The 13,950-nt window shown below is 41.8% G+C and overlaps 1 protein-coding gene and 1 non-coding gene across 3 annotated transcripts in view; one reads left to right on the top strand and one right to left on the bottom strand.

Annotated features, from left to right (window-relative positions):
- Window positions 1-13,950, top strand: part of LOC142590541 (cardioacceleratory peptide receptor-like) — a 232,110-nt gene that overhangs the window by 178,128 nt on the left and 40,032 nt on the right. For both annotated transcript variants that reach the window (XM_075702738.1, XM_075702739.1), the window contains exon 2: window positions 7,137-7,266. In XM_075702738.1, coding sequence (XP_075558853.1) covers window positions 7,137-7,266 — 130 coding nt within the window. The remainder of the gene's footprint in view (window positions 1-7,136; window positions 7,267-13,950) is intronic.
- Window positions 5,450-5,522, bottom strand: TRNAP-CGG (transfer RNA proline (anticodon CGG)). Its single transcript has one exon. It is a non-coding gene; the product is annotated as a tRNA-Pro (tRNA).

The raw sequence follows: 13,950 nt of genomic DNA on the forward strand, positions 1-13,950 counted from the left end.
CCATGAGCGGGCCATCTGCGAATCTTGACTCATCTATGTTTGACACTGTATATATAGTCGGGCATAAGCAAACAGATAGGCGCAGTCGCTAGTTTGCCCTCCATTATTTAACGTGATTTTATTGGATCGCATCCACTGATTTTTAAATTTTTTTTACAGTGCATTCTACCTATTTTTGTATATTTATTATATTGTATTGTTGCGCGTTCTATAGCTTGGCTCACTTGTTTTTTTTTTTTTTTCAAATGCGCGTAATGTCGTTACAATGCGTAATTCATTTCCTGCCTAACTCGTATCGCAATTCTGCACCCCACATATTGAGGCTGCTGTGGTCATTAAAGGCGCACATCGTGCACATCTTTACTTCGCGCATTGGGCATTCTTGGATTTTGCGTATCCTCAATTACAATTACCAATTGCCGTACCAATTTACTGCCGAATAATTTTGTACATTTATAGCAAAAATTTTGGAAATGTTTATAAAGGCTGCCGATGTCTTGTTACGTGTCACCGACGATGCCTGGCCCCCATCGAATATATGTATATATATTCCTTAAATATATTACTTTTACTTGCGGACATTAGTTAATGAGAAATCCGACGCCACAATTAATAAAGAAATAATTTGCAATATATACAAGAAGCATTGCTTTAATACGCTCATGGAAATTTGTAGATTCAACCAATTTAGCTAAGACACGTGCGCTTAAGATCACCGTAGACAACCTAGCACTGCCTTTCACGTACTCTTCCGTACTGTGGAGACGGAATTCACAGTTGTTCCGCTTCATTTTTTTTTACGAGACGCCTAAGGTGAAATTGGACAGGTATGGCGACGGATTTCATCGTCGGAGGGTCACAACTCCGTCGAAGAGCATATCTATTGCAAACTCACTCATTCGAAAGCTCGCAATTTGGAAAAACACGAATTTCAGTTTTTCGAGTGAGTAATGCGCCCGTTTTGTAGTAATCCGTTAAAGAAATAGTGCTGTAACTAGCATTTTCAAAGGTTAGTTCGAAATGTAATAAAAACAAGCATTGCTTTATTAAAAACATTGTAACGTTATCTGTTTGCCACTTCTGTGTCGGCATAGGTCTGTTCTGCTCGTAGACCGAAATGCAGAACTGGGCGCTCTAATAGGGAAATTTCAATCTGTTGGATAATGCCATTGTATAACGTGTCTATACTTGGTAAAATATGTCGCCTTAATAGAGCACGCGAATGTCTGCTGGTACTTGTCGGAGAATATTTCTTTATTTATGTTTCTTCCTACTTATAAATAATTTCTTATTGTCCTGAAAGAGCCCTTTAAATTGAAATGCGTCTACCAATTGAAATGCAGATGGAATTTTGCGAAAGTTTTTAGCGAAACGTGAATTATCTTGTGCAGTACAACATGACACATTCTTTTTCTGGCGCTTCTTTATTGTACATGCCACTGTCGCGATAATTATAAACTAATTAGTCCCTCAGGGCAGTAACATATGAACAGCGGCAGCCCGAAGGAACACGAATGAATCCTCTGCTGTTCAGGTACAAGGCAAGGTAAATTGCCAGACTATAGGCGCCGCTCCTACTCATCCACAATGAGGCCCGCTTCTCGAGATCTCATCAGCGAACGATCACGCTTCGAATTTCGAAAACAGAACGCTTCAGTTGTCTGACTAAAAACCAACAAATCTTGAGTAAATGTGAGTGGGACGACCGCTGCTTATTACTCTGTATTTTTTTCTGATAGCTGCTCGACTGAGCCCGCAGATATTATCACCGCACGCATGAAGGCGGTGTCTGCGAGCAGCTTCGTCATTCCAGGTGACAGGTAGTCGCCTATCAGCTCGCACCTATGTGACGTGAAACTTCTTTAAACTCCATCTTAGGGTTTCGCTTGCTAATACCGCATGTAACAAAAACATTATATACTGGTAACACTTGTATCTTCGCAATTGTACCACCCACGCGCCTCACTTTAGTATCGTTGTCTGGAGGAAAGAAACCATACCTTGATCGCCCATGCGTCGCTTGCACAGATGGCGCCGTCGTCGCTTCACGCATGGTGCAATCCGAAGTAAATTTAGCTACTTGAGAGGCACGGTAAGACGGTACGTATGTCGATGCGAGCGGTAGTAGCTGCGTTTGATGGATCTCACCCAGCCATATTACGTAGCGTCCATAGAAGTGAAACTGGCGTTCAAAAGCAGTAATAAGGCCTACAAGTGCGCATTTATTTGCAGAAATTTCACGCTTGCTCCGTTATCGCGCTCCCGCGTTCGACACGTGGGGTCTCAAAACGGCGTCGAGAGATTCGTGCACCAATGTAGGGAAACTTACAGCACATTTGGCCACGGCGGAACGTGATCGTCTCTGTAGCAGTGCAAGTGCAGTAGATTAAGGCAAGCGCGATCGCTCCAACCGTATTCGAATGCGGCGGGATCGAATGGTGCAGGGTATAATTTCGGGCGTCACAGGTAAGGGCGAAGGGGAAGGGGAGTCATTTTTTTTTCCTGTAGTGCGCAAACGCACTCTGCTAAACAAACGGGCGTACTATGTATGAGCAGGGAGCGAGTACGATTTCAAAATTAGACCGCATGACCATCCCCCCAGCTGTCACCCAAATTATGCATGTACGCTTTTTCATGCATGCATAAATGCCACTTGTGTATTTTGTTACGTCATTTCCTTACCCTAGTACCCATACACCACCTGCTGAGCACGCTATTGACGTTGCGGGTACCGAACTATGGCTGCGTCCCTGATACAGCCTAGTCAATGTTTTGTTTTGTTTTTGTACAGCTGGCAGCAACTTTTATTCAAGAGTGAGAATCAAAAAGGGCAGACTGGCCCCATATAAAAGAAGCAGCTCTCTCTCTTAATAAACTTCTTCGTTTACTGGGTCTCAAATTTAAAGCTTAACTTTCTTTGCCCACTCATGCTACAAATAGACTCCACACGTGGTTTAAATAGAACCTGTGGTTCACATGGACTCCAACATGCGAATTTAATTGGGTCACGATTTTTCTGGCTCTTTAAACTTTCATTAAAAGGAACCAGTTCTTCGCTTCATCTGCTTTGTGGCATCAATAATAATAAATGCAGGTGGTACAAAACTAAAGGACACTGCTCACGTTTTGTGAGCAAGCGATTAAGATATATCACAATAATCATATTGTTAATAATAATGTGTAAATATTCTGGATGCCTCGTTTTCACTTAACTCTCAAGGAATAACTGGAATACATAAAAAGTTATTATATTCAGCACCTACCGATATTATGTGAACAAAAAGTTGTTGTTTTATTAGTAGCCGCGTTTGACTGAATATGCGAACGGCGCATTGCATTGCAGTTTCCTTTACATCACATACATACAGACGGCAATAAAGCGTTAGAAGGCAAAATAGCACAGCGCTACCATTGTTGTGCAGTGCAAACGTAGTTGTGACGCTGAGATTATATTGACCCAATTAAATTACGTTAAAACTAGCCTAATTCCATTATTTTGTTGTAAGAGCGCATATTGGGAACCAGTAAAGCACGACAAGGGGCAAGGACGGAAAGTCCCGTTTGTGTTTGGCTGTATTCATTTTTATTGGTTAAATTTATTTAATTTTATGCGGTGTATAGATTGTTCTCACTGGAAAAACAATTGTAACATACATCATCACAAAGACGTAGTGACAAAACAGAAAAATGACACAGTGGAAAACATGGTGTCATCAAACAGTGAGATGCATAATAATACGACAAATAAAATGCAAAAAGAAACAAGAATGAGCAATAACTAAAAGTAAAAAAAGAATAAAAATTAGATTATTAAAATAAATTTAGGAGCCGTTTCTGATTGCATTTATAAATAAATGGACCGTTTCACATTCGATAACATCAGCTGATTGACGATTCCGCTCACGGATCGTTCTGGAAAAAAGTAAATTTTTGAACAAATCTGTTCCATTTATGAAATGTCTTTTAAAATTTTCTGAGATTGACAAAGGCACACTGCCTATTCAGATGCTTGTTTTATGTACAATTTATTATTAGTTGCAATTGCCTCATGGAAAACAACATAAAAGAATTTTAGCTTTCCGGTACTTCTTTGTAGCTTTTCAAGTTTCGCATTTTGTAAGAGGAGTGAAGGTGACCTCTGACAACTATAACAACTAAAGCCAAATCCGGTAGGTTTTCTTGGAACCCTTACCAGTATCTTTTTATGTAAAACACAGTAAAGGAATCCCACACTACAGTTCCGTATTCTAACGAAGGTCTAATAAATGTCTTGTATGCGAGAAGTTTAATGTCCGACGTGGTATTTCGAAGCCTCCTTCTAAGGTGCGCGTGTTTTTGCAAGACTCTTTTTTTCAATGTACCCGATATGGTGATTGAAATTTAGGTCAGACGTGAGTCTTATTCCTTATAAATTTTTGTCTAGAGGCCTCTGACAAAGCATGACCATTAATGTGTTAAACAAACATAAACGCTTTTCTTTTTCGCGTCATTTTCATTGCGACTGCTTTTTTGTACTTAATAGTCATCTGCCAATTTTTACAACACGTGCCCAGTGTGGCTAAAGTAGCGTTTAATGATTCTTGATCACTTGACCGCGAATCTCATGACAATGTATGTAGTTATCCGCAAAAATATTTATATTTAGAGATAAATTTTGTACGATGTCATCGATAAATAAGCGGAATACAGTGGCCCTAAAATGGAACCTTGTGGAACACCTGATTTCACGCAGGCTGAGTTTGAGTTCACACCATCGGCAGTTATACGTTGGATCTTATGGACCCACCGTGATTACATAGTTGGCGATGGTGTTGAGCTGCCAAGCACGAGGTCGCGGTATCGAATCCCGGCCATGGTAGCCACGTTTCGATGTGGGCGAGTGAGCGAGTCAGTGAAACATCTTCATTCGGTTCACAATAGACGCGAGTAAACTCAACGTCACGTGGCTAGGCCCACTCGGGGACCATCAAGTGAAACCTGATGGCCCTCGCGCGGGCCTTCTGGACTGCCAGGGCTTGAGAGGTCCGGTCCTTGGCCCTAATGAGCTTCATCAAGGTGCGGGAACACCCGTGTACTTAGATTAGGCTATATATATATATATATATATATATATATATATATATATATATATATATATATATATATATATATATATATATATATATATATATATATATATATGTTATATATATATATAACCCCCTTCCTTCTCATGTATATATATATATATATATATATATATATATATATATATATATATATATATATATATATACATGAGAAGGAAGGGGAAGGGGGTTAACCTAGGGGCCCGATTTTTATTAGTCATATCGTAAGAAGCCAACAAACACTGACGCCAAGGACAACATAGGGGAAATTACTTGTGCTTAATAAATGAAATATAGAAACGATAAATTAATGGAAATTAAAGTTGATGAAAACAACAACTCGCCGCAGGTGGGAACCGAACCCACAACCTTTGCATTCCGCGTGCGGTGCTCTACCGATTGAGCTACCGCGGCGCCGGTTTCCCATTTCTTTTCTTAGGTATCTATGCCTTCTACTAGGGTTCTACTAGGACACACACACACATATATATATATATATATATATATATATATATATAAATATATATATATATATTAGTCATCAGCCTAATTTATGTGCACTGCAGGATGAAGACCTCTCCCTGCGATCTCCAAATAACCCTGTCCTGCGCCAACTTATTGCAACTTGCGCCTGCAAATGTTGTAATTTCATCTCTCCACATAGTGAGGACTAAGAGCCATGGGTTAATTATAGGAGTCATTTGGGATGGAAGTGGCCGAACACCGCACAAGGGAGTCCAATTCCTGTTGTGGCGAAGGAGTGTCTTTTGTTGAAACTCAGTGGGCCTTCCTAATTTGGTTGCACCTGTATTACTATAGCCCCACAGGCTCTCGTCATTTTATGGTGGTGTCAGGTGTAACCCCAAACCTGTAGATATGGCGTACTGGAGGAGGATTCAAACTTAGGAACTTCAGTTTAGAAGGACGAGATTACGAACAAAGAAAGAAAGAGACAAAGAAAAATAGGAAGGATTTGATTTTTTGGCTATAGCAACCGAGATAGTTCAGTCAGTTGACCCAACGTGTGTTGAGGCTGTTTTAATACGCACAAGTCCATACCATAGCAATGTGCATGCTCAAAAACGAAGTCCAATTGTCTGCGATAGAGGGGTTTTGCAATAAAGCATAAAGAAATGCTAAATAAATTCAATATGACTCTGACAACGCCATCTTGAACCGCATGCGACCAGGCTATCGTGAAGATGGTTAGAGAAAGAAGACATTTTCAACAACCTTTATATTTGATGGAGAAAACCACCCTGAACAGCGCTAAAACGCGAACAGAAAAATTTCTCAAGTATTGGTCTTAATGATGGCTCGACAAAGATTCTTCAGCGCTTGGTACTCTCGTAGCAAGAAAACTTATTAACCAGTTTAGAAATAGGAAACGAGAAAGCAAAACAATAGAACAGAGAAAGGGATTGCCACGAGCTCTGTAAATGTGAAAATCCTAAATATGCAGTTTTGTTTTTTGACAGTATATACAACCCAACAATGAAACAAATCTCAATACAACAGTTGTAACAAAAGATTGTTTACACTCACTCTAAATTGTACAGGATGCCAAAAGAAACCAAGAAAAGTATTTTTATGGAGCACACTATTTCTACAGAAAAGGCCGTATGGAGTTTATAGATCCAGCATTCTTTCTCGCTTTTCTTTTTTCGCGCTCTGCAGTGAAGCATCAGCCCATCTATTTAGAGCTAAGGTAAATCTATGCTCTGTCTTGCGCTAGTCAGCTGGCGCAAGACGGGAGTTCTTGGGATTGTTGGGAAAGCCCTTTGTTCTGCAGTGTAATTAACTTTAGGCTGCTGGTGACGACGGTGAAATGCCTGCACAGCAATGCCATTATTAGCGCTGAAATTGGAGTCGAACATAAAGCCCCATTCATCAACTTCACGCGCCTCATGGCGTGCCCACTTACCGGGAAACCTGATAATAAGCCTTTGTGCCTTCGCCCCCTTTCAATTGCTGCGAAAGGGCGCTCCTCCTCACAATGACCGTTCTTCTTTTTGTCATCCTGCGCAGGTGGAGACGCTGACCTTCCTCTGGATCCTGTTCGCCTGCATTGTTCTTGGCAACAGCGCCGTGCTGGCTGCGCTTCCAAAGGGCAGGAAGTCTCGCATGAACTTCTTCATTATGCACCTCGCCATTGCAGGTGATCGAGTTTGCGGCATTGCGCGAGGCATACCCGTGAGTCGGGAACGTCGAATGTAATATCCTAACCCAGTGCTTAACCCGCTTTCATCGATATTAGACGAAACGCTGTTCCTTCTCGTTCGTGGTTCATGGTTTATCATGTTCCACTGTAAAAAAGCAAGGCTCAAGTTCCAATTTTGAGAAGAAAGGTCGCCTGCTAACGTGAAACTACCCTTCAAGTTTTTTATACATGTCTCTATTTCAGGGCCCATTCTGCTGATTGCAACAACCTGTCAATTCTGCCAGTACAAAGAATCGCAAAACTGATCGTTGTTCTGTGTGAGGAGGTATCCGCACGTCCTTGCTCTCGTGGAAGTAATTTTCGCCACATTTGTTTTGATTATAGTTTCCGACATTTTTTTTTTATTTAAGGGTTGCTGCGCGTGTTTTCACCACTCATCGCATGTTATCAAGCCACGCACTGTACCTTGGTTAATATTTCGATCTTTCTTAAGCTTGCTCTACAAACATCTGATTGGCCAGCCGCACAACACCGAATCCCTAAGGGAGAAAGAAGGTGCAATGCGTGTGACCTTTGTTACCGGGGATAGCTTTTCCAAAGCGGGGGTGATGTTAGGGTGTGCACTTTATTTGGCGTACCACAGCACCGGTAGGATATTGTAGAAGTATTGGTGGATGTAGCTTGATAAGATGTCCACCGAGAAATATTTCGTTCATGCGCGATTTTCAGAGGCAAATTTCTAGTCTTTTTTAAGGAAACTTATTGACAATCAGCCCGAAGTTCAGTATCAGCATTTCCAAAGTATTTGCGGTTGTGAGGTAGTTTTGATTCAACATCAGCTTACCCGCGGCAAAGCGCTACATTTGGAAAGCACAGACAGGCGGCGCGTGAATAACTTCATCAGCTTCTGTGGCTGCCTCCAATGTAAGTTATTCTCTTTCTGCCACTACATTCTCGTGGCCATACGATTGCGAAAAAGGACACCAGCAATGTATCTTTTTCAACAAGCGCCTGATTCCTTGCGAGGACTGTCAGGCGTGCTACGTAGGCGAGAGGGGAACATTAAAAGAAGGCTACAGCAGCACCACAATGATGTAGCCAAAGGACCCACGGTTTCTAGCGGCCTGGCAGAGCATCACGAAAAGACTGGACACAGTATTAACTGGCATTCGGCTTCTATCATCGAAAGAGAAAAAATTATCATCGCGATTGCTCCTTGAATCGTTCTCCATACAATCTACTACTAACGCGATAAACCGGACACGGGGACCCCTCCCTGTGTTTTACGCAAGCGCATTACCTCTTCCGGCGCATATATTATAAAGACCATCATGCATTCGTTCATTGTGAACAAGGCACCCGCATTGGGCGCCGAAACGTCAATCTATGTTTTGAATTTTTTTCTCTTGGCGAGTGTACGTTTATTCAGCCAGGATTTAACACTGAGATCAAGATTTAGCAGGCGCCATTCTGTCTTTGTGCTGCTTACGCAAAGTAGGTTGTTTTACGCCTATTATGAAGGTAAATTAAAGTGAAAGGAGTTGAAAGTGTGATTTGCAGTGAGCATACGATAAGCAGTGGTTTATACTTGTTGCTGTTTAGTAGTAAATATTCCACTCGGGTCAGTGATTTACAGATTTATTTTGGTTCAGGAACAGTTAAGAGAAGCCTTTTCTGCAAAGATAACGTACGCAGTTGCTCGGCCCATATTTTTTGCGTTAGATATTCCTCTAAACCGTACGGTTGCAGACAACAAGCAGACGAAGCCACATAAGCCTAGTGCGCGACAAATTGAAATTAAACTTGCGTAGGTGTTCAGCATCAATTATTCTCGTAGTGGCGTTTGTGGCGCCTTCGTTGGGCGGTTGTGTTTTGTTGGCTGACCAAGTTAATAGTTAAGTTTGTACTTGAACAAATATGGTTAGAAACATTGTGCTTCCCAAGGTACCTTTTCTTTCCTTTCTAAGGAAGCACAAACTCGGCAGTACTGAATTGAATATAACGCAGGTATTACAAGTGGAGCTGTAAAGGACTGCTTCATTGTTTCAAGTCGAATTTGCAATATATGGATTAGTTTCGCGTGCAAAATGTGCCTCGCCTAAATGAAGGCGCGTTGGTGCCCTCGCGAGCGAGACGTGTCGTCTTGTCAAAGGAAGGATACGGCTTGATATGAACCGTCGCATCACTGTTAATGGCTTGGCTTAGAGCTCTACATCCGGAACTGTATGGAAACAACAAAATCAGATTTTTTCGGCAACCACTACACCAATTTTATTGTACATCGTTGCATTTGAAAGAAAGACATAAAAGCTATTATCCTTAACCTTCATATTAAATTTATGCATTTAATGTATCTTCGAAATTCTTAAAAATTGGAATATAAGAAATGTTGAGCTATCATCTTTACAACTGCGTATTGCAATAACACAAAAAAACCATATCGCAATGCGGTAAACTGCGCGTTCATATTGATCTCAATTGCACAAGAGAGACGTATTTATTATACTAAACTCACAAATATAGCGATAATATGTGAGTATTACTTTTTGCAAACCCCTCTGAAACACTCTAACTATTGCAATTAATAATGTGCATATTAAAGTATATAATTTGGAAGGCTGGGGCACATTAAACGATGCAATCTGCAGAACCGCTATATCAGTTTAGTACAGTTATGAACTTGTAAACTTGGCGTTTATATTTTATCTAGGCTATCAATTTTCGGCATTTTGTAAGAACATTGAGGTCTTGAATCAAAATTCTATTTCAAGAGTTGCTAGAGTTTAACCTTCTCTCATTAATGCAACACGTTTTGTTCGATTATGTTGAGTAGTAGCTTTATGAAATCATTTCTGAGTTTTACATAAATACATGACGATAGGCCAAGATGAATTGCCCAATCAAATAGGGCCGTCGTGCTTCGCCCTGAGCAAGAGCTTGCTCTTAGCCATGAAACTTCTAATTAGGGCAATCGCTGGCCTTGGATGTTTGAACTGCATACTACACACGTTACGCAGTGGCACCAGCAGCCGAATACACCTTTTACCGCTCAATTAATTCCAAGCGCCAGTTAATTTAATCCAAGCACCATTCCAATTTATCTAACTGCCAGACATTTTAATTCAAGCGGCAATCACTTTATTCCAAAACCATTTGTATTTAATCCAAACGCCAGGAAATTTATTCCAATTTTTTCAACGCCAGCCGATTTGCTTCATGTTTCGCGTAATTAAAGAACATTTGAATTTCGTGGCAAGCAACATTTAAAAAATATTAGCGCTTGATATTTTTATTCAAAATAAATTGGCAAGTTGTAGGATGAATCGTGACGTTGTAGGATGAATCCTGCTTCGTGACCAACTACTTCCTTTAGATGCTTTTCTTTCTTGCGTTTTGAAAGCGACTCAGAGAGCGATCGGCGGCAGCCATCTTTTATTCCTTTCGGAAGGCGGCAGCCTGCGGCTATTCAGAAGAAAACTCAGTTTTGTTCGGCCTATTAATGCATCCTTAACGCGTACAAGTCACTTTGACTCGGTGAGTCTTTGCGGTGAGCAGGTGAAGTGGGTGCAGCCCGAAAACTTTTGGCCAATAGCCGAGCGCTATTGGCGAAAAGCTGTCGAATCAGAAATTACTATTTTTCTTTTGTTCGGTCAAATAATGCATAGTCAGTGTTGGACACGTCATATCAAATGGAGAGCTATCGCGGTTGTTGCGACGTCGCGTGACAGAAGGTGAAGTGGGGGTGGTCCAAAATATTTTTGACCGATCGCGGAGGGCTGATCTCCGAATTAGAATAGAAAAGTTTGGAATAGCTTTACGTCATAGCGCCCCAGGTTTTCCCGCTCAATCTCATGCAGGCGCAGCTGAATTTTTCTCAAACATTTGTGTCTGTTAGTCTTTGGCTTTCAGCTTCATATATTTGCCTTTGCGTGAACTATACCAAAAATTAGTACGCTCCAGTTCATATCCCTTCCCTGAGATTTGTAATTTCGCGTAAGCAGGTAGGACTAAATTGGAGATGAGAAGAGAAGTTTAGAAGTAGGGGTTCCTGTACACTACTATTTATATTTATGCTAAAGTACTCTGCGTAATGAAAATGCTTTGAAACTTAGTAAACATACACGCACTGCAAAAAGAAAGACATCAAATAGTTGCAATACATTTAGCACCGGAGGCGAAATTTTACCTCAGCGCGAGATCGAAAAAAAGTTCAGCTGATGTGAATAATGAAGAATCTCTGTTAGAACAAAAAAAAAAATATATGCAATGCAGAAAACAATGAATTCTAGAGCATGGTACACGTAACGCTGAAGATAGGTGTTCAGCTCGCGCCTGCTCCAAATTGTTTTACGTCCACTTGGGTTTCATATTTGCCAATTGGTCTTACTTGTCGATTGCAAGATAACGACAATTTTCTCCGCGCTTCCTTCGGGCTCAGTGTAAAGGTTGTCTCTGCTGTAGAAGACATCAATAAAAAAGGCGAGCACTTCAGATCTCCTTGTTCTTCTCGCTCAGTGCACGTGTTAGCATTTTGAAGCTAGGTGGCGCATAACAAGGACACCAACCATAAAAATTGACACTGCCTTTCCCGTAACCTCACCTTCGCTGCAATCTCCGAAGAAGGTTTTGTCCTGGAGGTCGTCTTCAAATACAAGTAAACTAATAGTAATTTGGCCTATAATAATAAACACCTTGCCACAATACCAGCAAAACCACTATTGTAACTAGAGGAGACGTTGTTAGCCGGAAATGGACAAAAAAAAAAGGACAGATCAAAACGACGCCGCCTTAATGTTCCCGCATCAGTTTTCCGTGACTTCATGCATGTTTAAGGCGTTTGTTCAAACGTAGTCAACCTGTAATTCAACAATATGAACCCCCTCGTATCAGAAAAAATCCGATAAGCTGAGGATAGGGTAGGAAATGATAAGCTTAGGAAGTTTCACATTCACTGAGCCATGATAGCAGAAATATAAAAAAAAGCTTGCATATCAAATGCAGGTACGGACGCTGGGGTTGCGGCGCGAAAATAAAAAAAAAAGTGTAACGTTGACGTCCATTTTCTTTTTAGTGATCAACCCCCTAGGCGTACCTAAAAAAGTTTTGAACTCGTGCATTATCGGTCCGAACTGATTAAGTGTTTTTCTTGATCATCCCCTAGCGACGCGTCCTAATTTCCTTACAGTTCACAGCTACATAATGTTACTGTATGTGAGCAAATACGTTAGTAATAAGTACATTCGAGATCCGGTTACCTGGTTCGCCGCAAACAGGATCTGATCAGCCCATGCAGTTTTACCTAGGAAGTGGTTCCTTAAATAAACACGTTGTCGCTGTCGATAAGCAAAATTAGGCAGCACCCAGCTCACTATGAATTCAACGGTAATGCGTTCAGCATTGAGTCGCTACAGACTTCTTGCAGCGTCAGCAGTGCTTTCATGACACCAGACACCTTCCGGTCTGCCATTCTCGACACTCCTGTTAGCGAAGAAAAAAGGAGTGTTTTCTCGCATAGTATACTGTAGGCACCTGCTGATATTTTCGTATATAGAGAACATGCATTGAGCTCACGTATCGTATTTTTTTTGTTGCGCTTAATAATACAATTCACTTGCAAACATTCCAACTCTGTAGCAAAACTGGTGCCAGCTGGAAGGTTTTAATAGGCTATTGTAACTTGCGTTGTTGCGGCGGTCTTGAGCGTAAGTCTTCTGGGAACTCTGTTAGCGTGAGAAGGTTCTATAGATGCACGAAGTGTTGCCACTGTAAAAACGAGTTATGAATCAGGCGTGTAGTGCTGCGCGATTCATCTTTTGCGCCTCCGTAAGAGCATTTTGCGCCATCTGACCCCTGCACGTGGCGTCCGAAATGCATGTTGTGCCGATGCATGCAAACTCATAGAAACAGGTCTTGTGGCAATCGGGCGCCTCCCTCGCTCTTCCTTCTGAATACACTCCGCCATGTAGTGGCCCTGCCATGAAGTCAGCGCGTGGCCTGTGAGAGAGAGAACGGTGGCGTGGCGGTGTTTGACAACGCTGAGCATTGTTCATTTCCTTGCCTCAAACCCAGCGGCATATGTTGAGTGACCGGAGTTGGCGGAAGGTCCAGTGAAGAATGGCACATACCCTGCGCGTCCGTGGCGCAGCTCACTAAAGCGTTTGTGTGAAAGACGGTCATTGAAAAGTGGCGTATATATACTCAGTGTATTTATGGTGCAGCCTGCCAATGCGTCGATTTGCTGTCCTTGATGAACCCTTGTGACGTGGGCTCGATTCCGCTCATTCATTCATTCATTCATTCATTCATTCATTCATTCATTCATTCATTCATTCATTCATTCATTCATTCATTCATTCATTCACAAAACATTATTAGAGTCCTGAAACCCGGTCTTAGACCGAGGCGGGCCGCGTCCACGTCGGCGCCGCCAGGCCGAGACTTATGGCGCCATCGTGAACCCTCTGAACAGCCCGTGGTGGATCTTGATAGGAAGAGCTTCATATCATCTTGTGCCAGTAAAGCCATTCTTCTTCGGGGTCGGCGAGAGTCGCGGGACAGCCCGCATCGGAGTAATTTAGGAATGTTTTTGATCATTGTGGAGTGCCACGCTCCCCATGGCACATGCCCTGTGACGGAAGCTGGCATCGAAGAGGTTAATTGAACAGTCAGTACAGACCGACT

This window comes from Dermacentor variabilis, chromosome 8, assembly GCF_050947875.1.
Source record: "Dermacentor variabilis isolate Ectoservices chromosome 8, ASM5094787v1, whole genome shotgun sequence".
Lineage (NCBI taxonomy): Eukaryota > Metazoa > Arthropoda > Arachnida > Ixodida > Ixodidae > Dermacentor > Dermacentor variabilis.